Source organism: Micromonas commoda, chromosome 14, assembly GCF_000090985.2.
Source record: "Micromonas commoda chromosome 14, complete sequence".
Lineage (NCBI taxonomy): Eukaryota > Viridiplantae > Chlorophyta > Mamiellophyceae > Mamiellales > Mamiellaceae > Micromonas > Micromonas commoda.
This window is the reverse complement of record NC_013051.1, coordinates 157,282-181,230: the sequence shown is the minus strand read 5'-3', so window position 1 is coordinate 181,230 and position 23,949 is coordinate 157,282. Positions and strand designations below refer to the sequence as shown.

General features: G+C 58.5%; 10 protein-coding genes across 10 annotated transcripts; 4 read left to right on the top strand and 6 right to left on the bottom strand.

Moving 5' to 3' along the window:
- Positions 1 to 87: 87 nt before the first annotated feature.
- On the bottom strand, positions 88 to 5,037 carry MICPUN_63958 (predicted protein; the record flags this gene model as incomplete). Its single annotated transcript, XM_002505864.1, has 1 exon — positions 88 to 5,037. The coding sequence occupies one exon, from the start codon at positions 5,035 to 5,037 to the stop codon at positions 88 to 90; it is 4,950 nt and encodes a 1,649-aa protein (XP_002505910.1).
- Positions 5,038 to 5,342: 305 nt separating this feature from the next.
- On the top strand, positions 5,343 to 7,757 carry MICPUN_88102 (predicted protein; the record flags this gene model as incomplete). The annotated part of the gene is made up of 1 exon (XM_002506063.1): positions 5,343 to 7,757. The coding sequence occupies one exon, from the start codon at positions 5,343 to 5,345 to the stop codon at positions 7,755 to 7,757; it is 2,415 nt and encodes an 804-aa protein (XP_002506109.1).
- A 73-nt stretch (positions 7,758 to 7,830) lies between these two features.
- On the bottom strand, positions 7,831 to 8,730 carry MICPUN_104022 (predicted protein; the record flags this gene model as incomplete). The annotated part of the gene is made up of 1 exon (XM_002505863.1): positions 7,831 to 8,730. One exon carries the CDS (start codon positions 8,728 to 8,730, stop codon positions 7,831 to 7,833), a length of 900 nt encoding a protein of 299 aa, XP_002505909.1.
- A 244-nt stretch (positions 8,731 to 8,974) lies between these two features.
- MICPUN_92401 (predicted protein) lies at positions 8,975 to 10,508 on the top strand. The gene is made up of 3 exons (XM_002506062.1): positions 8,975 to 9,296; positions 9,413 to 9,521; positions 9,638 to 10,508. The coding sequence occupies exons 1-3, from the start codon at positions 9,163 to 9,165 to the stop codon at positions 10,454 to 10,456; spliced, it is 1,062 nt and encodes a 353-aa protein (XP_002506108.1). The 5' UTR covers positions 8,975 to 9,162; the 3' UTR covers positions 10,457 to 10,508.
- A 1,819-nt stretch (positions 10,509 to 12,327) lies between these two features.
- Positions 12,328 to 13,296, bottom strand: MICPUN_67483 (predicted protein; the record flags this gene model as incomplete). The annotated part of the gene is made up of 2 exons (XM_002505862.1): positions 12,328 to 13,032; positions 13,099 to 13,296. Coding segments are annotated over 2 exons (903 nt in total), but the record flags the coding sequence as incomplete, so codon positions are not given.
- Positions 13,297 to 13,705: 409 nt separating this feature from the next.
- Positions 13,706 to 13,986, top strand: MICPUN_74160 (predicted protein; the record flags this gene model as incomplete). The annotated part of the gene is made up of 1 exon (XM_002506061.1): positions 13,706 to 13,986. A coding segment is annotated over one exon (281 nt), but the record flags the coding sequence as incomplete, so codon positions are not given.
- Positions 13,987 to 15,875: 1,889 nt separating this feature from the next.
- On the bottom strand, positions 15,876 to 16,869 carry MICPUN_109443 (predicted protein). Its single transcript, XM_002505861.1, has one exon. It carries the CDS (start codon positions 16,687 to 16,689, stop codon positions 15,925 to 15,927), a length of 765 nt encoding a protein of 254 aa, XP_002505907.1. The 5' UTR covers positions 16,690 to 16,869; the 3' UTR covers positions 15,876 to 15,924.
- A 1,497-nt stretch (positions 16,870 to 18,366) lies between these two features.
- MICPUN_104018 (predicted protein) lies at positions 18,367 to 19,848 on the bottom strand (the record flags this gene model as incomplete). The annotated part of the gene is made up of 1 exon (XM_002505860.1): positions 18,367 to 19,848. One exon carries the CDS (start codon positions 19,846 to 19,848, stop codon positions 18,367 to 18,369), a length of 1,482 nt encoding a protein of 493 aa, XP_002505906.1.
- Positions 19,849 to 20,092: 244 nt separating this feature from the next.
- MICPUN_63950 (major facilitator superfamily) lies at positions 20,093 to 21,584 on the top strand (the record flags this gene model as incomplete). The annotated part of the gene is made up of 2 exons (XM_002506060.1): positions 20,093 to 20,096; positions 20,224 to 21,584. The coding sequence occupies 2 exons, from the start codon at positions 20,093 to 20,095 to the stop codon at positions 21,582 to 21,584; spliced, it is 1,365 nt and encodes a 454-aa protein (XP_002506106.1).
- A 315-nt stretch (positions 21,585 to 21,899) lies between these two features.
- MICPUN_68689 (predicted protein) lies at positions 21,900 to 22,925 on the bottom strand (the record flags this gene model as incomplete). The annotated part of the gene is made up of 1 exon (XM_002505859.1): positions 21,900 to 22,925. A coding segment is annotated over one exon (1,026 nt), but the record flags the coding sequence as incomplete, so codon positions are not given.
- Between the last annotated feature and the right edge of the window lie 1,024 nt (positions 22,926 to 23,949).

The following is a 23,949-nucleotide window of genomic DNA, read 5'->3' as shown; positions in this document are numbered from 1 at the left end:
GCAGGTTGTGGTGGAGAGAGATTCTCAGGTATCAGGCTGACTGGAACTTTCACTTTTTACTCTCGTCTCCTAACGGTGTGCTACCTGCTACTGCCTACCGAGCAGTGCCTTTACGGCTTCTAATTTCTCTCGCTTCCTCTCTTCGCTCGCCTCAAGAATAAACGCCTCCTTCCGCGCCTCTCGCGACGCCTTGTGCCTGCGCTCCTCCTCCCGTCGCCGCACCTGTCCTTCTTTCACCTCCGCTGCGTGCCTCCTGGCCAGTTCGTTTGCCGCCACACCCTGCGGCTTGTCTGGGTCGTCCATCTCCGGCAGCCAATCGCCGCGTGAGATCATCTGCTGCTTCAAAACCTTGTCCATGGCATGGTCCGTGGGTGGACCGAACGAGTTGCCGCCCTCGAAACGCGTCGCCACGGATCCGCCGCGGAACACGTCCTGCTTGAACCCCAGCATGAGTGTGTTCACCATCTTGCCGGGCTCGTGTTTGACCTTGTGCCTCGGAGCTGCACCACCGCCACGACGATGCCAGTCCGCCAATATAAACGTCTCCTTCGAATGACGATGCTTCATGGCGGCCTCGTCATTCCGGTGTCTCTCTTGCATGCCCTCTGCTTCGCTTGCGTCAGCCTCCTCAAACATGCGATGGATCACCTCAACATCCAACTCAGTGAGATCTGGCTGCTTAATCTGACGCGACTTGTCGACATCTTGCGACGTAGTCGCATTCACAACCGAAAGATCTACCGTAACCGTCTTATCACGCTTTCTTTGGCGTGCCTTTCCGTCGAGCTCAGCCATGCGACGCCGTTTTTCTGCTTCTTTTGCCGATGTCTCCTCAGCCTTCACTCGCAGTTTTGTGGCTTCCGCAAGTTGCTTCTTCGCGCTCTTTAGGGCTCGCCCCGCATCATGCAAGCGCTTAAGCTCCGCTGAATACCTATGCGTCGATGACTCGGACATTTCACGCGCGGCGCGAAGGGTGCCAGTAGCTCGTTTGACCCGACGCTCATGGTCCTCGTGCAGCCGCCTCAGCTCATTGCGAAGCTCCAAAGCATTCATCTCAGCCTCATCCGCGGCGGCAACTGCGGCTTCCAGGCCCGGTCCTTCAGCACGAAGCTTCTCTGCAGTAGTTTTTGATTCAGTCAAACGAGCTTCTGCTTCTGCAAGCGTACCAGCATCTTTCTTCTCGCTAAGATCCGAAGTAGCAGACTCCAGGGTGCTCTCTGCGTCCTGTACTGCTTGAGACGTCTGCTCCACAGAACTCTTCGCCGCCGCCACCGCATCGCGAGCCGCATCCAGCGTATCCGTGGCTCGCTGCACCGCCTCTTCCGCGCGCTTCTCGGTCAAGATCGCGTTGTCCAGAGATTTCACGTCGTTGACCTCACGAGCGAAAGTGGCTTTGGATGCCCGCTTTTTGTCCCTGCTTTCCCTCTCAAGGATTGCATCGGCCCTCTCGCGCAGCGCAGCTGCCGCCCTCCTCGCATCCTCGCAATGACGTTCGGCAATTTTAGCCTTTCTGCGGGCGTATTCCGCGTCTTCTATTGCGGTCTCGAGCGCTCGCTCGGCCTCGACGATTCTACGACGCAGTTCTGCAACCTCTGCCGCTGCCCGTTGAGCCGGTGTGACAAAAGCGATGGAAGCAATCACGAGCCTAACAGCCAACCTGAACCTGGCGAGTGCTCGTGGGTTTTTGACCTGTCGCTTCGGCTTCTCTGGCGATGATTTTGTCTGATTTGCGATTGGTTCCGCAATCTTCGCCTCGCGCTCAGCGGCCAGGTTTCTACGTTCGTCGTCTTGCGCGCGTGTCATCTCGTATTTTGCCAGGGCAAGATCCGCCTCGCGAGCCTCCACCGCAGCCTTGCATGATACAACCTCAGCATCTGCGGCGGCTATGGCAGCGTTTGCGGCGGTCGCGGCCTCTGCAGCCTTAACGGCACACTCCTGAGCTGCTTCAAATATAGATTTGGATGCTGCTGTCGCGGCCTCGACGGCCAGACGATGGATGTCTGCGTCGCTTTCACCTGCGACGGCGGCTTCCGCGGCGGCGTCTTTTGCGATGATTGCAAGACGTTCACCTTCGGCATCAAGCTTCAGTGCAGTCTGAGCTGCGGAAACCAGCCGCCGAATATCATCTCTCTCCTCTTCCACAGATGAGAGGAGTCTGTGCGCATGCTCGCGCGCAACAACAGCAGGTGCAACGAAAGCTTCAGCCTCAGGTATTGCCTGGCGAGCTTCGTCAACTTTTTTGGTCGCCTCCTTGGATGCCAGACTCGCAGATAACTCGACTTCTCGAAGCGCCTCGACCGCTTCTCTCGCAGCGTCGACCTTTGATGCTGTGATTTCAGCCTTCCAGATGATACCCTTGTCTTCTTTCATCACCTGCAAGAGATTTTTGAGTCGTTTTTCTCCCAAAGCTCTTCTGTCTTTCGCAGCGACGTGTTCATCCTTTGTGATGCGCTCCGCATTTTCAGCCTCGCTCAAATTGTCCAGAGCTGCAGCGACGCCCTTCTCTGCGTCCGACAGTGCTGTGGTCGCAGCCTTCACTTTGTTTCGGTATCCATTGACGACAGCTTCGGCTTCAGCGGCCACGGCTTCATAGGCAGAGAAGCTAGCCTCTAGAAGAGCCAGCGAGGCTTCCCTTGGGTCGACTGATGTCAGCTGCAACCGCGTGATTTTAGGCTTCGCATCAGCCATGTGGCGAACACCGACGGAAAATACCCTTTCCACCATGACTCTGCGAATCTCAAACAATTCAGCACTCGTCGCGAACGTGTCCGCGTCTCGCCTTTTTGTGTGTGCCGTTTCACACGCAGACACGAGATTGTCCAGTGCGGTGCGAACCGCCTCCTCTGCTCGAGACGCGCCGAAGTACGCCCGATTGAAGCGTTCCACAGCCAAGCGCACACGAACAGTTGGTTCGAGCTTGGTAACAGCGGTCTTTTTGCCGGCCACCTTGGGTGTGCTGTCGGCACTAGATTTCAAGATCGGCTCAGGTTGCGCCGACTGAGAACCAGGAGGCTTGAAAACTGATGTCACGAATGCCGGGTTGGCATCGCTCGTCATTTCAGAGACGAGACCCAGCTTTTTGGCGACAGCTGCCAACTTCTTGGTCCTCTTTTCGAGTGTTGACGCTTGCATCACCTGTCTCGTGGGTTCTGCATCTCCCTTTGCTGTCTTTGATCGCTCGGCGACAAGTTTCTCGATATTATATTCGCCTTGCCGAGGAGCCAGCGGCAACGCCGATGTGAGCAGGTTCATCAAATCATTGGGCGGATTCTCTCGATCCTCTGACGCAGGCACCCTTGCACCGATTAGATTGAACCCACCGTTGACCTTGCACACCTTAGTCTTCCCCGGAACGAACGTAGAAGACATAATCGGTCCCCCAACGACGGCGGTGAGGCGTTTTGCAGAGCTTGCAGATGCGTCATGAGCAAGCGTCGCCTCGCACCCAGAAACTGATGAGGCGGCGAACATCTCAGTTAGAGCGGAGCAAAGACGATCCCGAGCATCATTCGCATGCTTTTGCGCCGTGTCTAAATTAGCACGATCGCTAATCTCAGCTGTTATAGCCTTGTTGGAGGCGTGGGCGGCCGCGAGGGAGGCTGCAACCGTGTCTGAAGCTCGCGCCACAGCTGCAGCAATGCGAGAGACGAAAGTTTCAGCCGCGTCCGACATCATGCCGAGTTCCGCTGCTGCTCCGACTATTTCGGTGACGGCCTGCCGGTCGCTGTTCGCCTCGGCGCTGTAAATGTGTGCGATGACTTCGTTCGCGATGTGCTCCATGACCTTCGCCCGTGCTGCCCTTGCGACGTCAGCCTCTGAATCTTTTGTTAGTACCTCGCCTTTCAGCACGTTCAGGAGATGGTTCCGAGATTCAAGCTGCGCCTCTGCCTGGGCCCTTCGACCCTCCGCCAACCCGTATCGTTCCTCGAGCGCTTTATACTCATCATGCAAGACATCCACTTCGGATTTGAGAGCGATAGATCGAGCTCGCCAAGCCTCGACAGTTTGGGATGCCATCTCTGCAGCGTCCTCCTGACCATCCTCGATGAGGTCGGCGATGATCTCCTCTGCGCGAACCGCCAGCCGTGTGGCCTCATCCGCCTCTGCTTGCGCGCGCGAAATCTTCTCGCGTAAATCACCCATCTCTCTGCCTTGTCGCGATGCTTCGTTCTCCTCCGCCTCCAGCGCCTCGGCCGCGGCGATGAGCTGCTCAGATGCCTCCTGCTGCGCGCGCTCAGCCTCCCTCGCCGCGATGGCCTCCGCCGAGTTATCCTGCACAGCCGTCGCCACCTTCCTTCCCATGGCAACCTCCCTCCCGACCTTTCGCATCTTAGCCATCGCGGCAGCGGCCCGGGCGGCTCTTGATTTAACAGTGTTGTTCCTCCTGGCCTCCTCCTCCTCGTGCAATAGCCGCTCCTCTTCCTCCTTACGCACGAGCGCCTCCGCAGCCTCCCTCTCGCGACGAACCTTAGCCTCGATGAACTCCTCGTTGCGACGCTGCTTCAGGCGCGTGAGTGCCTCAGCCGCCTTACCGTCATGGAGCTTGGGCTTCTTCTTGTGCTGCAGGAGGTCCGGCGGCGGGGCTGACACCAAGGTTGAGACGGCACCGCCTGTTTTCACGCGCAGGAGCTCGAGGACTCCCAGCACCTTGGGCGCCTTGTTGCCCTTGCCCCGCCTCTTCAGCATTCTGGCTGCCGCCGCCGACGCCACGCGCCTTTCATGCTCCTCGTCCTCCGTCGAATTCATCCCGATATCCTGGAAGTGCACCACGTCCTCGCGGCTTTGGTCTATCCGGCAGAAACGCTCGTCGAGGAGTCGGCGCTGGAACTCCTGATCCTTCGCCCACGAGGCTCTGCGCTCATCGAGGGCGGGCACGACATGCTCGATTCCATCGATCAATTCCCGGTTAGGGACGCTCAGCACGGAAGTCAACCTCTTATTCCTCATGAGGCTTTCCTCGTTCTGATGCGCCATGTCCCGCAGATGGTCTATGCTCCTGGTCCATTCCTCCTCCACGTTTTTGGCGTGCCCCGCCATGGCTACAACCTGCACTACTCTGTTGCGAACCTCTGCCTAGCCTGTCGGCACAAAGTCACTCCATCTTCCTTCCTATGGGGTATCGCGACCATCTTCATGTCGCCTGCATCGGCGCCGGCCTCGTCCTTCGCGCCTCACCATTGTGGAGCTCTGGGCTTCTCTCGTGTTGTTACTTGAGGCCTAACGACTCATTTTTTGGATACAAGGTATCCCCGAAATTCTCGGTCCTGCGTTGAACCACAACGAGGACCGGGGCTGGAGGGTGACCTGTAAGAGGAGAAGCGAGCGACGCTCTCGCTGCCCACATGGCGGAGCCAACCTCCGTCGGGGTGTTTCTGAGCAGCGATGTGGACCTCGACGTGAGGCTGAAGGTCGGTGGGCTGTACGGACGACTGCCCGCGAGCCACCTGACAAGGGATGGGCGGACCGAGCTGAGCGTCAGCTTCCAGCTCTTCTCGGAGAACCAACCTCTGACGACAGCCATCAGTACTACCGCTGCGCTGTACCAGGAAGGCTCGGTGGACTGGTCCGAGACGCTCTTCTTCCCTCTGAAGTATCGAGATCTGTCCGCCGAAGCGTGGCTCGAAATCATGGTCCACGACGCGAGGGACATCCTTCGACGGGAGGTCATCGGAAGGGCGGCCTTCCGCTTGTTCGACGAGAAATCCTCGCTCCGGAGAGGAAATCAGCGCATGTTCCTAGAGCGCACGCACGGGGGGGTGATCGCGAAAGAGGCGGCTTCGATGAAGCCGTCGTCCCAGAGTTTGGGGGATATGGGCAAAATCGAGGCGCGCCTGAAGAGCTACGAGCAGGGCGAGATGCCGGAGCTCGATTGGCTGGACAAGCTGACGTTCCGGCGTATAGATGAGATCCAGAAGGCACAGCGGGCGGCGCAGTTCGCGAGCGGGCACCTCGAAATTCGCGTCGAGCTACCGACCTTCTCGGCCCCGGTGATCTTTCACGAGCAGACGCCGCTCTCCTCGCACAACACCAAACCGCAGTGGGACCAGCTCATATGGCTGATCGACAGCGAGGTCAACCTGGGACTCGAGAATCCCGCGGAGCGTAAGCACCAAAAGCTGACGCGCAGCGTTGCGCGCGGGGTGGTAGATCACGATTTGAAACCGAACGGCGAGGAGAGGAGGAGCCTGGCAACAGCCATCGCGTTGCCGCCGACGAGACTTTTGGGAGCGGAACACAAGGCCTTGCTGTGGAAGTTTCGGTTTTCTCTCCGCACTGAATCCGGAGCGCTGACAAAGTTTCTCAAGAGCGTTGACTGGGGAGATAGCGAGGAGGCGAGGGCCTCCATCGAGCTCATGTATCAGTGGGCACCCATTGACCCGGCGTCTGCCCTGGAGCTTCTCTCTCCGACATTCACCGACTCGGAGGTGCGAAAGTACGCTGTGTCCGTCCTCTCAGACGCCGCAGACGACGAGTTGCTGTGTTACCTGCTGCAACTGGTGCAGGCCCTGAGATACGAGAGCGAGGACGACAGCCAGCTCGCGAGGTTCTTGGTGAATAGGGCGGTTGCGAACCCAGTTCTGGCAAACTTTTTGCACTGGTACCTGGTGGTGGAGTGGGAGGATCCCAGCTTTGCCCCGCGCTCATCGCACACGCACCAGCTCCTCGAGGAGGCGTGTATGACTATGGGTCCCAAGGGTGAAGAATTGTGGGACAGTCTCAGGAGACAGAGCGAGCTCATGGCCCAGTTGACGGCCATTACGCGCGAGCTGAGCGGAATGAGGGGCCAGCCGAAGAAGGTTGAGAGGCTCAGGACGATTCTCTCTGACGACGGGTCCTGCAGTGAGCTGGCATCCTTCACCCGAGCTCTACCCCTGCCAATTGACCCGACGTCGAACGTGAGCGGTATCGTGCCGGAAGAGAGTAAGGTGTTCAAATCCGCCCTCAGCCCGCTGAAGCTCGCGTTTCGCACCACAAGCAACGGGCGCGCGAACATGATCTTCAAGAAGGGCGATGACCTCAGGCAAGATCAGCTTTGCGTGCAGATGATCTCACTAATGGATCGCTTGCTGAGGCGTGAGAACCTGGACCTCAAGCTCACCCCGTATAGGGTGCTGGCCACCGGCAGCGACACCGGTCTGATCGAGTTTGTCCCGTCGCAAGCGGTTGCCGATATCCTGGCTGAGCACAAGACGCTGACGCGGTACATCGCCCTGAACAACCCGGATCCCGACGGGCCTTACGGTTGCTCGCACAAGTCGCTCATGTCGTTCGTCAAGAGCTGTGCGGGGTACTGTGTGATCACCTACATCCTGGGAGTTGGCGATCGTCACCTCGATAACCTGATGCTCGCGCCGGACGGCAGGATGTTCCACATTGACTTTGGCTTCATCATGGGACGCGATCCTAAAATCTTCCCACCGCCTATGAAGCTGTGCAAGGAGATGGTGGAGGCCATGGGCGGCACGGAGAGCGAGTACTTCGGCAAGTTCAAGACGTACTGCTGCGAGGCGTATAATATTCTGCGCAAGAGCGTGGTTCTCATCCTGAACCTCTTCAGCCTCATGGCTGACGCCAACATCCCGGACATCAGCCAGGATTGCGAGAAAGCGTTGCTGAAGCTCGAGTCCAAGTTTGCGCTTGACCTCGACGACGAGGCGGCGATGCAGCACTTCCAGGTTCTCATAAACGAGTCCACGAATGCATTATTCCCACAAATTTTTGAGACGACTCACCGCTGGGCGCAGTACTGGCGATGATACTGTAACTTTTATGAGTAATGGTTGTAACAAGAGTAGAGTCCCTTCCAAAGCAGCTAATAACTGATCTATTTCATTTCTGGTCGATGTTGTTAGGGGGAGTCTGAACCGACGTCGCGTTGAACTGCGCCTCGCGCTTCACGCGATCGATGATGCTCATGGCCGCCACCGAGCCCTCGCGAGACATGAGCAAGCTCTCGAGCTCCTTGTACGATGGCTTCTCGTCGAAGGTCTTGATGCACTCCGGCTCCGCGGAGCCAGAAGCCATATCGGTGAGCACGAAGAGCTGCCACGGGTGTGGGTACGACTTGAGGAGCCGCACGGTCTCTCCCTGGATGCGTTGCTCCGATATCCAGTACGTCAGCTCGAACGACGCCAGAAACTCCTCGTTCTTCTTCCTCCACGGTCCGATGCCCAGATCGGAGATGAGGTTGGAGCCGTCATCGTTGGTCCTGATCTGGTTGTTGATGGTGGCGAGCAGGCCAACGTTCTCTTTCGCGATGCTCTTCAGGTCGCCGAGCGTCTCCGCCGTGGGAAACACCATGGCCTTCGCCCCCGCCGTGGAAAGGACCACGACCGCATCCGCGTCGTCCACGATTTTCTGCCTGACCTCGGCCGCGTTCCCGTCCGTGCCGATCTGTTTCAGCAGCTCGCCCACCATCGGCGCAACAGCCTGGTACTGCTGCCTGATGCCTCCCGGCCAGTCGTCCAGGTCCGTCGCGCCGATCAGGGGGAGCGTGAACTCGATCGCTAGCTGCTTCTTGCCATCCGCCGCCGCCCTCCTGACTGCCTCCGCCGCCTGTCCCACCTGCTCACGGGGCGACTTCGGCAGCTTGGGAAGCTTCTCGTCCTTTCCAGCCTCGCATCGAACCGCCGCCCTGTTCGCCCTGCCCCGAGCCAAACGGGAGGCGCCCCCGAGCCGTCGCGGCGCATTCACCGCAACTCCAGACTGCTTGACGCTGGCAAACATCATAGTTGCCACGTGATTTCCCACACAGGCTCACGCGGCCCGCGCGTAGGAGTGTGGCCTTCGATCGGGTGAGCTGCAAGAAGGCACGTCACCGAGAGCCTCATCTTCAGCCAATCCGATCCACTGTGTGGCACACAAAACGGCACTCGAAATCGCCGGCGACTGACAGCTGAAAAAAATGGCAAAAAAATGGACTAATCAAACGTCATTCCCATCCTCAGTTGGCGGCTCACTCACTTCGGCACCCGGCCTCAACGACGCATCCGGGCTGAACGAAATCAGCGCGTGTCCCGGGTCTGAGACGCTCCCGAAGAGATCTTCTGCGTCCTCGAATCGCCCGAAGAAGCCTGGTCGGCGACGTGAAGAGAGGTCTAGCGCTCGCCGTCGTCCCTCTCCTCGGCACCCACAGCCGTGTATTCAGCCCGAGAGTGCACCATGGACGCCTGGGAGTTTTACAAAGGGAAGAACATCCTGGCCCCGATGGTTCGGGTCAACACGATGCCCACTAGGCTGCTCGCTGCTGAGTACGGGGCTGACATCGTGTACTCAGAGGAGCTCATCGATCGCAAGTAGGTGCCCCAAAAACCTGTCAAAGTGCATGCGGGGAGAGGGAGGAGAGCCCGAACCCACTGACATGTGCGCCCTTTGCCCCTTCTGACCCTTCCACCATTCCTCTCTCCTCCAGGATGATGAAGGTCAAACGAGTGGAGAACACGGCGTGGGGTACTGTGGACTTTATCGATCCGGATGCCACCAACGATGACACGGCAGTGGTGTTCCAAACTACTCCTGAGGTGAGCTGAGAGCCAGAGAAACCCGGAGAAAATAAAATCACTCATCCCGTCCGCTAGGATCCGCCTGCGCCTGCCACGAGAAAAACTGAGAAATTTCCCTCGACCGGATTTCGCAGGAAAAAAATCGACTGGTTATGCAGTTGGGAACTGGAGATGCTACGCGAGCACTGCAAAGTGCAATGGTCGCAGTCAACGATGTGGCTGCTATTGATATAAACATGGGATGCCCGCTGAAATTTTCGACGGCGAGCGGGGCAGGTTCAGCACTGCTAAAAAAGCCGGAAACGGTGCACGACATTCTGACCACTTTGAGGAGAAATCTACCAGCCGAGACGCACGTGACCTGCAAAATCAGGCTTTTGGAAACGATAGAACAAACCGTCGAGTTAGCCCGCGTCATTGAGAAATGCGGAGTTTCCGCGTTTGGAGTGCACGGCCGTTATGTTGGACAGCGGCCGAGAGATGCAGCGCATTGGGATAAGATAAAACAAGTCGTCGAGTCCGTGTCTTGTCCTGTTATTGCAAATGGTGATGTTTTCGAGTATTCAGATTTTGAAAAAATAAGAGCTGAAACGGGAGCCGCAGCTGCAATGTGTGGGCGCGGGGCGATGTGGAACCAGTCGATATTTCGCAAAGAGGGCGTGATACCTCCACGCGATAATCTAAACTCCCTTCTCACCAAGTGTTTCGAGTGGAACCATTCGTTGAAAAACACGAAGTACCTCACGAGGGAGATCCTCATCAAGTCAACTGGTTTGGAAAACGAGGAAGGCTGGGCGCTGAACAAGTCAAAAAGCCTCGCTGACGTCGCTGGTGTTTTCAATATTCCTGAGAACGTTATCGGGCGTAAACGAGTATCGAATCTCAAGCGTCCGTGTGAAGACTTGGTCGAAAATGACGAAAATGTCAGAGTGAAGTCTTCTTCAGAGCAATAGGTTTTCATAGCTTCATGCGTAGGGCTTCGATATAGTAGATAAGCTCATTAACAAAGCTTTGCCGACGCCGTAAATGTCATGATCGTACGCGGAGCACTTCGCATGTCGTTTGCATAGCGCTGCATCCATCATGCGGGGCTTTCATATGTGAAGGCACTGACTGATGCTTTTTCACTCAGATCGAGTCTTACTGAATGAAACCAGTACATCTCTCTCTGGAGCTTAAGCAACGTTCTCGCCATGCATCCGAAAGAGCGTGCACACGCCGCGCCAGCAACCGACACTCTTTCGACACATCCAGTATCGGCGCTCTAGTCGGAACGACGCTGCTGAGCGGAACTTTTTCCTCTCGTGCATAAGGAAAATGTAAGTCTTTAGAATTATGATTCCAGGTCAACAACTTAAAAGTATGCGGCTTTTGCGCGTCACTGCGCATTTCACATCGTTTTTCCACTTCTTGTCGCGTTGGGAGGCGATCGTCACGCACCGTCATTAAACCAGTGAATTTCAAAGCGACGAACGAGAAATGTCTGAACTTTCGCCGATATTTTATGCTCCTATGCTAAAAATGGGATGTTTCGGTGGCCGGAGATGAAGCTACTCGGTAGTTCGTTCTCTATGGCTCTAAGCTAGCTCTAGTATCCACTGTTAGTATCGCTGCGATATCCCACATTTCCCCTCCGCACGCCAGAGCTATTATAACCCGCAGAACCGCCACCGTATCCGCTTCCATGTTGATTTGAACGCGGGGGATTCCGGTAACTTCCCACTCCTGTCACACCCAGATCTGCCGCAGGATTTCTTTTTTCAATCGAAGGCAGCTTCAGCTCGGAAGAGTTGCCGCCAATTGACGAAAGGTACCGGGCGTTTCGTGCGTAACTTCCGGATGATCTGGCATTCGGTGGTTCTCTTGAGGGTACTTTCACCGCCGAATCCCGAGAAAAGCTTGAATGCAATTGCCCGGCCCCATATCTGTGGGAGGGCTGTGGTTGGGAATTCATGTACCCCGCGTAATTGTCTTTACCGCTGGGGTAATTGTTTCCGTACCCTGAACTCCTGTGGCTGGAATCCCTGTAACTGGAAGAAGGATCGCGGTAACCCGAATCCCGATAACTCGAGGAATCCCGGTAGCTCGAATCCCGGTAACCTGAGTAACCCCCGGTCGAAATCCCGCCCGCATTTCCTGAAATGCCCATTTTACTGAGAGGTGCACTCAAACTGTTCCCTCCACTGAGGTGGGAGGCTGCACCGTTCATGCGCGATCCCACAGGATCCCGGAGAGTCCCATTGCCATGCAGGCGAGATCCAGTGAGTCCCATGCCCTGCACACCGCCGCCGTACCCATTCTGCCTGGTGGGGCTGACGAGCGGGTCCTGCGTCGCGTGCGACCGAACGCCATACAGTCCCCTCCCCGTCCCTTCGGGTTCCCGAACATAGGAGTGCCCAGGTGGCCGGGAGCTCAAAGCACCGAGGGATCCCGCGACTCTGCTGCTGCTCCCGAAGTTATCATACTGCTTCTTTATGCCCGTGCTGGCGCTCGAGCCAGAGAACCCTTGGCTCGGAACCGAGATGGTCGGCTGAACCAAGGAGGGAGGCTTCAATGATTTGATGAAACTCGAGGTGGACGCCAGAGGCTTGCTGAGCAGAGGATCCCTCATCGCCGCTCCCACGTTATGTTGCTGCTCCTGCTCCTCCCGTGCCTTTTGCCTCCGTTTCTTTTCGACCGTATCCTGGTATGAGGAGACCGGATCCGGTTTCCTCGGCGCGCGAGCCGACTTTGGACGCAACAGCACTGGCTCCGCCTTCTTCGCCGCGTCAACCCTCGGCTCCTCCCGTTCAGTCTCCTTCTCATCCCGAGATGTGGACCTGCGTTCCGCTTCGGGCTTCTTCGACGGAGTCACGCTGTGCGGGATCGGTTCCATGCCACTGAAGAAAGGCATGTCCAAACATTGCTGCGCCGTCGGTCGCTTCGTCGGGTCCCAGTGTATGCACGCGCGGATGAAATCCAAAGCCTCCGGGCTGGCGTTTGGTATGAGCTTCTCCAGCGGCGTCGGCTGGTACTGTGGAAACCTGAACCCCATCCCGTTCGCCAGTTTCATCCCCTCCGCCCACGACTCGTTGTCGGGAGTTCCGTTTACCGCGCAAATCTTATAAATCTCATCCTGTTCGCTGCTGCCTGGGAACAGCGGCCGAAGCGTGAACAGCTCGGCGGCGATGACACCGATGGCGAAAATGTCGATTGGCGCGTTGTAGTAAGGCGACCTGAGCAGCACCTCGGGCGCGCGGTACCACCTCGTGGAGACGTAATCCGTGTACGGGGGCTTCGATCTGATCTCCCTCGCCAGTCCAAAATCAGCCAACTTGACGATGTCGTTGGTGATGAGGAGGTTCTCCGGCTTGAGGTCCCGGTGGAAGTACCCATGCTTGTGCAGATACGCGATGGACTGCAGAATCTGATATATCCAACTCCGCACGCGGCTCTCGGGGAAGTACTTGTCCCTGTCCTTGATCTGCTGGTACAGGTTTTGCGTCATGTACTCGAACACGAAGTACAGCTCATCGTTTTCCCTAATCACCTGAGACAAGTCGACGCGTCAGCGAAGGGGCGCGGAAGGGAAAAAAGGCACCGAGACGGCACGCACCTCCTTGAGCTTCACTACGTTCGGGTGATTGAGCTTCCTGAGCGATTTGACCTCACGCAGAGCCATGCACTCCTCCCACGAGTAAAACTTGCGCTTCATCTTCTTGATGGCAACGACCTCGTTGCTCTGCCTGTTGGTCGCCTTCCACACACTCCCGTAGGTTCCATCTCCGAGTTGCTTTATCACCTTGTACCTGGACGACGAACGGGGAAGGAGGGCGCGATTAGAAGGATCTGGGCGGCGAACGAGGTTTGCGCGTGGCGTAGCGATATCTAACGGATCATGGTACGTACCGATTCATCCCGTCCTCCCCACAGCTCGCGACAGGCGTGCCAGCCCGCGCCTTGCTGTTCGGGTCAACTCCCGAAAATCGATCAACGTCTCTTCCCATGGCCTAAGGTCCCTGACAGTCGAGAGACGCAAAGCTGAGAGACGCGGCCTCCCAAACGATTTTCTGACTGATCCGCAGCTAAAACTAGAGTTCAATTTGCGATTTCCTGCGTGGCCAAAAAATTACGCGTTTGATTTCGGCCTTTTTGGAATCTTTTCTTTTGGCGTTTTGAGTTTTGACGGTCCACGGTCGGCACGTCATATGTGGATGCGGCGGATGAGGGCGTCGTGGGTCTTTGCGCTCTTCATCCTCCTATGGGCGACCGCGGTTTGCGCGCGCGATGTTGACCCGTACAAAATACTCGACGTGTCGCGAAGGGCGAACGACGGAGAGATCAAGAGGGCGTACAGGAAGCTGTCGCTGAGGTACCACCCCGACAAGCAGCAGGGGAAAAGCGCGGAAGATGTGGAGAGGGCGCAGGACAGGTTCGTGAAGATCCAGAAGGCGTACGAGGTTCTGTCCGATGCGGAAAAACGGAGAAACTACGACATGACGGGGTACGCCGATCCTAAAGATGCGTACACGAAGCAGCAGGGCGAGCCCTCGAACGGTCGGCGCAGGGGCGCGGCGCCCGGAGCAGCGGGAAGGGGCGGTTGGGACACCGGGGGGAAGTTCGGCGGGTTCGGGTTCACCCAGGCCGATCCCATCAACTCGGAGACGACCAACCTAACCCCGCAGAACTTCGCCAAGACGGTGTTGAAAAGCAACAAGCCGTGGCTCGTGCAGGTTTATCACGACGGAAGCGAAATGTGCCAGCGCGTGGCGCCCGTGTGGGAACAGACCGCGCGGGCGATGGACGGAGTCGCGAGGCTGGGGAGGGTCAATATTGCGCTCTACCCCGAGCTCGCGGCGAAGGTCGCGCCGCTCCATCCGTTCTCCTCGTCTCACGTCAACCCGAGGGACCTACCGGTGGTTGTCGGGTTTCCCAGGAACTGCGGTGCGTTCTGGTGCCGACGGAAGTACAGGGGCATGATGAAAGAGAGCGCGCTGAGCGCCTTTGCGATGGATCACCTCGCCGGGTACGAGGATGTTCCGGCGCTGACCCGAGAGTCGCTCGCCGCGTTCCTGGAGAGCGATCCGAAGAAAGTCAAGTTCGTCTACTTCAATTCGCGCGCGGGACCCGCGTCTCCCCTCCTCAGGCGCGCGGCGACCGAGTACAGGAACGACGTATCCGTCGCGCAGGTTCACTATAAGCAGAGCGAGGCGGCGTACTGGATTAGGAAGCACGGCATGCACACGCCGCCTGCGGTGCTTGTCATGAAGGAGGCTGGCGAGAAGATCATCGAGCAGGACGTGACGGGAAAAGATAAACTGAAGGCGCTGCTCATCGAGCATAAGCTCCAGATCCTGCCCGAGCTGAGATCATCCAGTCTCAAATCCACCGGATGCCAGCCTGGGGGTTTGGTGCGGGTGTGTGTGGCCGCAATCGGCGTCGATGGATTCCACTTCACAACAGCCCGCGACACGCTCCGCGCGGTGAAGATGACCCTTCAGTCGCCTTCATCGCCGAGTGCGACGCTTTCTACGGCACTGGAGCACAAGGAATTGTCGATGGTATGGATAGACGCCAGGCGGCAGAGAGGAGTTCGTGAGGCACTATTCGCCGGGGACGAGCATATTCCGAGGATCGTGGCGATGCGGTTCCATGGTGGAGAGGAAAAGATGGACCTCAGCACGTACGACGGATCCATGATTCGGGCGGACATCGCCGCGTGGATCTCCAGTATTTTCGAAGGAGACGATGAGGGGATGGTCTCGGGTGTTGAGTTCCCCAAGCTTGCAGTCGATTCCTTGGGTTTCTATGAACGGGCTCTTCGTTTCCAGGGGAGCACGTTGTCATGGGCTCAGTACTTTGGAGCGGAGCTGGTGTATATGAGCATCGAGGCGGGTCCTGCCGTGCCGGTCGGCATGATCCTGACAGTTGTCATGATCCCCATGCTCTTTCAGCGGCCTAAGCGGCGGAAGAAGCCCATGAGGAAGCGAAGCGAGATGGATCAGGACGCCGTCATCGAACTCAACGACGACGCGCTCGAGTGCCTGAAGGAACAGCACATGAAAAGCCTGGTGGTCATGATGTTCATTGAAAGCTCTGAAGACGATCAGGAAACGTTCAAGAAGCTTCGAAACGCATTTTGGCGCGAACCGATCCTGTCTTTTGGCGTCGTAAATATCCGAAAGGCCTCGGGTTGGTCGGACTTTGCGGAGAGCAGCGGAGCGGCTGCGGGCAGCGTGCTCGTCTGGCACCCGATGCGAACAAAGTTTCAAATCATCGGATCCGGCGACGGCACCATCCCCCATCCCGTGCTCTGCTCAAAGATCGAGAAGATTTTGGATGGCATGTCGAGCTGGCAGGATGGCGTGTGGCCAGTGCAGGCGAAGACTTGATGATAGATTCTTAATGTTACTTTTACACTTTCCAGCTTATGCAAACAAGGTCACACGGGTTGCAGGGCGTATCCAACCTCGCCCTCTTTCAAGAGTGACTGCAGGCTGTTCTCCAGCTTGCTCTTATCAGCGCCGCGCATGACATGAAGTAACTTCTTTCCGCGGAAGAACCTAAACTCGGGCGTCCCCTGCACCTCGAGCACGTCTCTGCAAAGGTGCGCCGCGCCCGGGGACTCGTCACCAAGAACCCGAAGGAATAAACAATCCACGTACTTTTTCGCGACGAGCTCGTACGTCTTTTCAAACTTCATGCACGGTCTGCAGTGGGTGTATCCGCACTCTAACACCACCAACGCGCCGTCCTCTTGAACCATACCGCTCGATGCGGGCTTCTCCAGCGCTGATTCGACGTAGTGCTCGAATTCATCAACGTTGTGCACCTCGACGACCTTTGCCAGGGCAATCTCAAGAGTGCGCTGGTACCACGACAAAAACTGATCAGGGGTGGCGGACTCCATCATGCCGCCCGTGAAGTCGCGCAACAGGCCCGTCGCCTCGGCGTCAGACAGCGACGTCCCGATGAACTGCGCGCCATCGAGGAGGTCGCTGCGGCCGAGAACGCCGTCTTTGTTTCGGTCCAGCCTCTTAAACGCCCAGAGCAGGTCCTGCTTGAAGATCTCCCGCGGGTGGGGACTTCCCGTTATGGTCTGCGTCAGTGCCGCACGGAAAATCTCTCCCGCGGCGCGCCTACCCAGCTCGATGTGCGCACCCACCGCGGCTCCCTTGACGAGAGCTCGTTCGGGAAACTCGCCCATTACGAGCACATCGGGTTTTAGCCCGGCACCCGTGATGGCCGGCGTGAACAGTGGCACGAGGAGCTCCTCTGGAAGTGCCGCCGCTGCGCCCGTGGTGAGCAGGACCAGCTTGTCGGGCTTGACCGCCTCGGCCACCTTCTGCAGATACCTGTCCACGAGGTATGCCCAGGCAATCACGGGCTTCATTCCGTCGATGTTCTCATACTCGGGGCAGTCCATCAGCCCGACTGACCCATCCTTGGAGTACTTGGATGGCGGAGACTTGATGATCTGCTTGATGATGGGGTCGCAATCCTCAGGAAGCTCGGGCGCCACTCCTTTCCAACCCCATTTCTCCCTCATCTTGCCAAGCTCTCTCTCGTAGGTCCACGTCAAGTGCTTCAAATCCGAGTTTCTCACCTTCTGTCCGAGGTTGTAGGTCACGGTGCCCATGCCCGTGCCAACCGTGACGACGAGAACGAGCCCCGAGCACTCGCGCCCGGGGCCGAAGTACATCTCCGCATAGGCCGCCGCCTCGGTGTGAATCATCGTCGCCACCTTCCCCTTGGAGTCTGGCATCATCGCCTCGAGCTGCTTTCCAGCAGCCTGATTACCCAGAACGCGTGTGACGGCGCGCGTGACGCTGACTCCCACAGGTCCCTTCCAGTGGTAATGATTGGTTATTTTCTTCACCGCCTCCTGCACGCTCTGCACCGACAGCTCATCGAGATAGGTGGTCACGCCCGGCCTGTGAAACTCAGCGTTCGCGGTGTCCACCAGAGCAGCCTTTGCGCTGTGCATCCTAATCTCCATTCCGAGGATTACCTCTCCCTCGGGATAGTCCCTGCGAGTGCGGCGGTGGGCGGTGAGCAAAATATCTCGAGCCGGTGTCGTTGGGATAATATCTTCGGGGCTGGGCTGTGGGTCGACAGGCGGGGTGCGCCACTCACCTATCCGAAAGCTTCCAGCCAGCCTCTGGCTTATGACTATCAAGTGCCTTTATAGACAAGCATCGCCTGCGGGAGGGAGACACGGGGTTCAGAGGTCAGCGGCGGTCATCGCGTCGTTCGGGGCGCGCCAGATTCCTGGGGGGCACATGCTACGGTTCGCATGACTGCGGGTTCGGTCGCGCGCACCTCTGCTTCCGCGGCTTCATCGCATGGAACTGTGATATCGTCTTTCCATGGCGACGCATAATACCTCCCCATGACAAAGCGCGCGACGCCGCCGGTGTAACGCGCGACGCCGCCTGACTCTGGAGGCACCTCATCTTGAAATATACGGCCGCCGCGGTCTTCGGTTACCCGTGACGCGTGCAAACGGTCTTCGGTCACGCCGCCTCTCGGGTTCGGCGCACGATACAGGCTCCACGCGCGGTGATAATGAGAGCACTTGAGAATCCTCGGAATCAACCCGCGTCTTTCGCACGCCCCGAGGGCCGAGACGCGCGTCGACGATTGACCGCCCCGTCGAACCGCGAAGATAATATCCAAACGACTGGACTAAACGATTGGCTTCGGTGTGGCGCCCGAGCAGCCGAGAGAGGGACAACTCAGCTCGATTTGGCGCGCAAAATTTACACCGTTCTCACGAAAGGCTCCTATTATTTTCGCGAGGCGTATGACTGTTTGCCGTTGCCGGTTGGACAAAAAATCCTTGCTTTAAAAAATAGACCACCTCGCACTTCGTATGAGCGGATCAGTCCTCCAGCGCCCCCGTGTACTCGGCTATGTGGTCCAGGGATATCTTGTGTACCGAGAGTTCCTCCGACAGTTGCACCGCCGCGACCTCCCCTTTCTTGTCCAGCATCGTGCCCCGCTGCCCCCTGTGCTCACCCACGAGCACGACGACCGCGCCGCCCCTCTTGGGCAGCGCCGTCTCCAGCGCCCTCTGCGGCACGTCCGTCAGCACCTCGCCACCCTCCAGCTGCAGCACGCACGTTCGCGGCGTGAGCACGTCCACCACGCTGGCCTTCTTGAGGTAGTACTTGCCCCCCTGGAAGGACTTGCTCACGATCCGGACGCGCGTGCTGGCGAACAGCCACGCGGGCTCCTCCCTCTTCTCCCTCTTCTGCGCGCCGCCGACGTCGTCGCGGTCGCTCCGCTCCCGCTTCTTACCCCCCTCCCCGTCGTCCCTCTTGCCCGTCGCCCTGGCGTCCCCCTTGCCACCCGCCCTGTCGTCCTTCTTGCGCATCGCCCTATCCGCATCCCGCGTGCCCAAATCCGCGAGCTCGCCCGTCCTGATCGTCACCACCTCACCGCTGGTATCGAGCTCGAGCTGGGCCCTGTCGGACCGACCCTCCTGCTTCACAACCTTGAGCACGCGACCCGTCAGCCCGCGGTGTCTGCCCTCGACGACGCACATCCTCTTCCCTTCTCTCGCGCCCGGCTCCTCCAGCTTGACAAGCTTTTCGTCGAGGGTCTTGACGTTCCTCGACTGCCCCTCGGGACCCTTCGCCAGCACCATCGTGGCGGGCGCCTCTCGGCTCTCGCCCGGCTTGATGTACTTCTTGGTGTTCTCCTGCTTGCTGGGCGCCGGGTCCGCGCCAAGCCCGAGCCTCCCCGACCGGGGAACGAACTCGACGGCGGCGACCATGCCGTTGTTGTTCCGTCCCACGGGTTTACCTTCCTCCCAGCCCATCCCCCGAAGCATCGCGGCGCCAAAGTCCTCTATGGGCATCTGCTCGTAATCGTCCAGCGTGGCTTGTTCCGGGAGGTCCTCGACGTCCTCCTTAAACGCCTGAAGCTCCTTCTCCGCGAGGCTCTTACCGATGAAACTTTCCTGCGCGGGTTTCTCCTCGGCCTTGGCCTTGGGAGTATCCCCATCCTTGGGACCCATCTTCGTCAGGCCGTACACCACGTCGTGCTGAGCCGTCTCCCCCTTTGCGAGCAGATCCGCGTTCTCGAAACGCTCCTTGTTGTCGGCGTCGATCGCGGACTCGTCGGGTATGAAACTCGGCGCCTTCCTTCGCCGACCGGATCCAACCTCGAAGGTGTTTTCCTGAACCGGGATCGACTTGACCACCTTCTCCACCTTGTCCTTGAGCTCCAGGCCTGAGCCCGTGACGCCGGTGAGAAACTCCTTCTTCGCCCCATCGTCGGTTCGCTCGTTCACGCCGACATCCTTCCTCTTCGCCGCTTTTTTCGCGAAGCCGAAGGCAGTCTTACCATTGTCTGCCATCGCGCTGATCCCTCGCTCACCCCGAAGGCTGACTCCCGACCGGCTCTGAACCCCCTCGGTGCGCGTCCCGCCGCCAATTAAGAATGGTGAGGGGTGCCGAAAACTTTCGCGGGCCACTCGTTGAGTTTCCCCAGCAGATCTGAGAGGTCCTGAGAGTTCAAACCGCGTTTGCGACTCCCCGCTCCACTCCACTCGGCGTCACGCGACTACGCCTGACTCGAGTAATTTCGAGCATATATCCACAATGGAGGTGAGTGCCATACCGAGCCGTGTCGTTTGAGCACATCACGGCGACCCGCCAGCGTCGTCTGCCCTCCCCGATAAAACCGATCCTGACATCGACCTCCGCACCTTTCCCCTCACCTTCTTCCCCGCAGGGTTACTATTGGATCCAGTTCGGGCTCATCGCCATCGTGTGCGCCATGCTCGAGATGCAAAAGATGGGCACCAGGGAGAAGGTGACGATGCCCCAGAACTTCATGGCGTTCCGCAACTCCTACCTCTTCGTGTACTCGCTCATGATGGCCGGCGACTGGCTGCAGGGCCCGTACGTCTACGCCCTGTACCAGCACTACGGATACACCACCGGAGACATCGGCAAGCTGTTCATCGCGGGTTTCGGCAGCTCCATGATCTTCGGCACCGTCGTTGGTTCCATGGCGGACAAGTACGGTCGCAAGAACGCGGCGCTGACCTATGTCGTGACCTACATAGCCTCGTGCATAACGAAGCACTGGTCTGACTACGGCGTCCTCATGCTTGGCCGCTTCTTCGGAGGCATCGCGACGTCGCTCCTCTTCACCGCATTCGAGTCCTGGCTCGTCGCCGAGCACTTCAAGCGCGGCTACGAGGCGGAGTGGCTCGATAAGACCTTCGCCAAGGCCATCTTCCTGGGCAACGGCTTGGTGTCCATCGTCAGCGGCTTGCTCGCCAACTACCTCGTGACGGATATGAGCCTCGGCCCCGTGGCTCCCTTCGACGCGGCGGCGATTTTCCTCGCCATCGGCGGCGTCGTCATCATGTTCTCCTGGACCGAGAACAAGGGTGATAACAGCGAGAACACATCCGTGCAGCAGGGTATGAAGCAGGCGTACGAGGCCATCAAGAACGACAAGAAGGTGTTCTACTTGGGCGCCATGCAGAGCCTCTTCGAGGCGTCCATGTACTCGTTCGTCTTCCTCTGGACCCCGGCGCTGGGACCCAACGGCGAGGATATCCCCCACGGCATGATCTTCGCCACGATGATGGTGGCGTGCATGGTCGGTTCCTCCGTCGCGTCCAGGATCATGTCCAGATCGGACATGAAGGTTGAGCGGTACATGCAGCTCGTGTTCCTCGCATCCGCCGCGTCACTCGCGGTGCCCGTGCTCGTGGGGAACATGGGTTTCATGACCGAGGGTGAGCGCGGCGGGTCCATGACGTTCGGGGGTAAGATTCAGATGCTCGCGTTTCTCGTGTTCGAGGCGATGGTGGGTATCTTCTGGCCGTCGATGATGAAGATGAGGTCGCAGTACGTGCCGGAGGAGGTTCGAAGCACGGTGATGAACTTCTTCCGCATCCCTCTCAACCTCTTTGTCTGCGTCATCCTCTACAACGTGGCGTTGTTCCCGCTGTCCGCCATGTTCGCGATGTGCTCGATCTTCCTCGTCCTCGCCGCGTTCCTGCAGAAGAAGCTCGAGACCCTCGCCAACGTGCAGTCGCACAAGTACGTGCCTATGGAGCAAACCTTTCCGTGACGGTAGCAGGCTGGAAAACTTTTTTTGTCTTATATCAGTGTTGCTCTACATCAACTTAAACTCTCGTCTGTGATAGAATGCGCAATTCAGGGTGCTAAAAAGTTACAACAAGGTTCGCGTAGAATACAGCTGCAGCGAGTGTGACGGTTAAACGCGTCTTCGAACTCACGGGAACGCGTCTTCGCCCCCGTCCTCCTCAGGCGCCGGCAAGAAACCGGGCGGAAAGCCAGGCGGAAGCTCCCCGGGAGGCAGGATTCCCGGTGGCAGCTGCTGACCCGGTATGATTTTGTAGATGCCGGGCGGGGGCATCTGAGGCTGGTCCTTGAGGTCGTCGAGGGTCAGCTGCAGGTCAACCTTGTTCTCGCCCCTCATCACCTTCATCATGATCTCCTGTCCGACAGACAACTTGTCAAGGGTTCTGTACAAATCAGAGGAATCCTTGATGAGCGCCCCGTCGAGCTCTACGATGACATCACCCAGGATGAGACGGCCCGCGGAGTCCCTGGACGTCGCCTTGACGCCAGCCCTCCACGCTGGTCCACCTTCCCTCGCGTCGAGAACAAGCACGCCGCCAAGCCCGAGCTGCTCAACAGCCTGGTCCGGCGCAAAGGTGATTCCCATAATTGGTCTGGTCACCCTGCCGGTAGTGATGATCTGCTCGACGATGCCCGTCACCATGTCCGCGGGGAGCGCGAACCCGACGCCGGAGGAGGACCCAGAGGTGGAGTAGATTGCGGTGTTGATGCCGATGAGCCTGCCGGAGCTGTCCAGCAGAGGGCCGCCGCTGTTCCCTGGGTTGATGGCGGCGTCGGTCTGGATGATGCCATCGATGGGCCGACCGGTATTCCCCGACTGAATCTCACGCCCGAGGCCGCTGATGACCCCGGTCGTGAGGGTATGGTCCAGTCCGAACGGGTTGCCGATGGCGTACACGCGTTGTCCCACCAGCAGGTCGGAGCTCGTCCCAATGGGAAGCGGGCGAAGGGTTGGGTCGTGGCTCGAGGTTTTAATCGTGCCGTCCTTGCCAGGGAGCTTATTAGCGTAGTCAATCTTGAGCACGGCGATGTCTTTGTCCTCGTCGAAGCCAATCACCTTGGCGGGATACACGTCCTGATCCTGGGTGGTCACCCTGAGCTCGTTGGCTCCGTTGATGACGTGGAAGTTGGTCACTACGTGCCCGTCACCGTCCCAAACGATGCCGGACCCTGCCCCCGTTGGAGCCTCGACGGCGTTGAGGGTGAACACGTCCCTCTTTTGCTGCATGTTGGTGATATACACGACCGAAGGTGTGTTTGAGTTGAACAGATCAATCGTCGCCTTCTCCTCGGCGGTGAGTTTACGTTGCGATATCTGCGCGGGCGGCGTGGTTGGCCCCACGCCAGTCTTGAACTGCTTTTGAATGACTGCAGGAGCCGTCGCCTCGGTGGCCAGTGCGGGAGGCACAAAGTCACCAGAGAGCGCGGAGAGGGTCACCGTGAGCGCAGAAAGCCCCGCAACCGACTGCGAGAGAAGAGAAAGGGGCGTCGACTCGTTCTCTTCGCGCTCCTCTCCGGTCTTCTCGCCGGACGGGCCCGAGGGGGGCGCGCAGCCAACATCGTTGGACTTTTTGGCTCTCGCCAGGATAGACTGCGCGCGCAGATTCGCGCCGGCTTTATGCGCGGGTTTACACCGCGAGGAGCGCACGACGCGAAATTCGTCGCCGACTCGAGCACGAGGCGCGACCGAGCGACTGTCCAGGCCCACGGAAGCGGTCAAGGCGGAAGACATTTTTGGTTTTTTTCCCGGACACCGAGGGACGGGCCTCTGGGAGTGCGTTCGAACCGCGGTGAAGACTCCTGATCTCGGCGGTACCGAGTTCCGAGCGATGCAACGACGGAGACGCTCGAGAAGTTTAGTCGCGTGCCGGTGCCCCGCGAAGCGATACTGACTCGCCCGACGCGGTGACGTGTTTTTTCCCGGCGCCTTTGGGAAACCGAGGCCGCCTCGCGATTTCGAATGGCGCCAAAACGACTGCCACGCGGCAGAAAAGATCTTCGCAAGGGGCCAAGGGACGCGACTTTTTTGATATTGATATTTTTCAAAGATGACCCGACTCCACAGCGCTTTCCACTCGTTGGGGGCCAGGGGACGCACGGGGGGAAACATCGCGTCCTGCTCGTGGGACGCATCGCGACGCGGTGGTGTTTGTGCTCACGTTGCGGCGAATATCACAGTCGAGGAAGCGAATGTTTGTCGTGACAAGTGAATCGCAACGCTGTGGTCAACAAAAGCTGTGATTTTTCGTCCGTCAGTCTCATGAAACGCACGGAATCCTCGGAAGCGGTGACAAATCACCACGCGCGCGTCACCGCGCCACGAAACCACC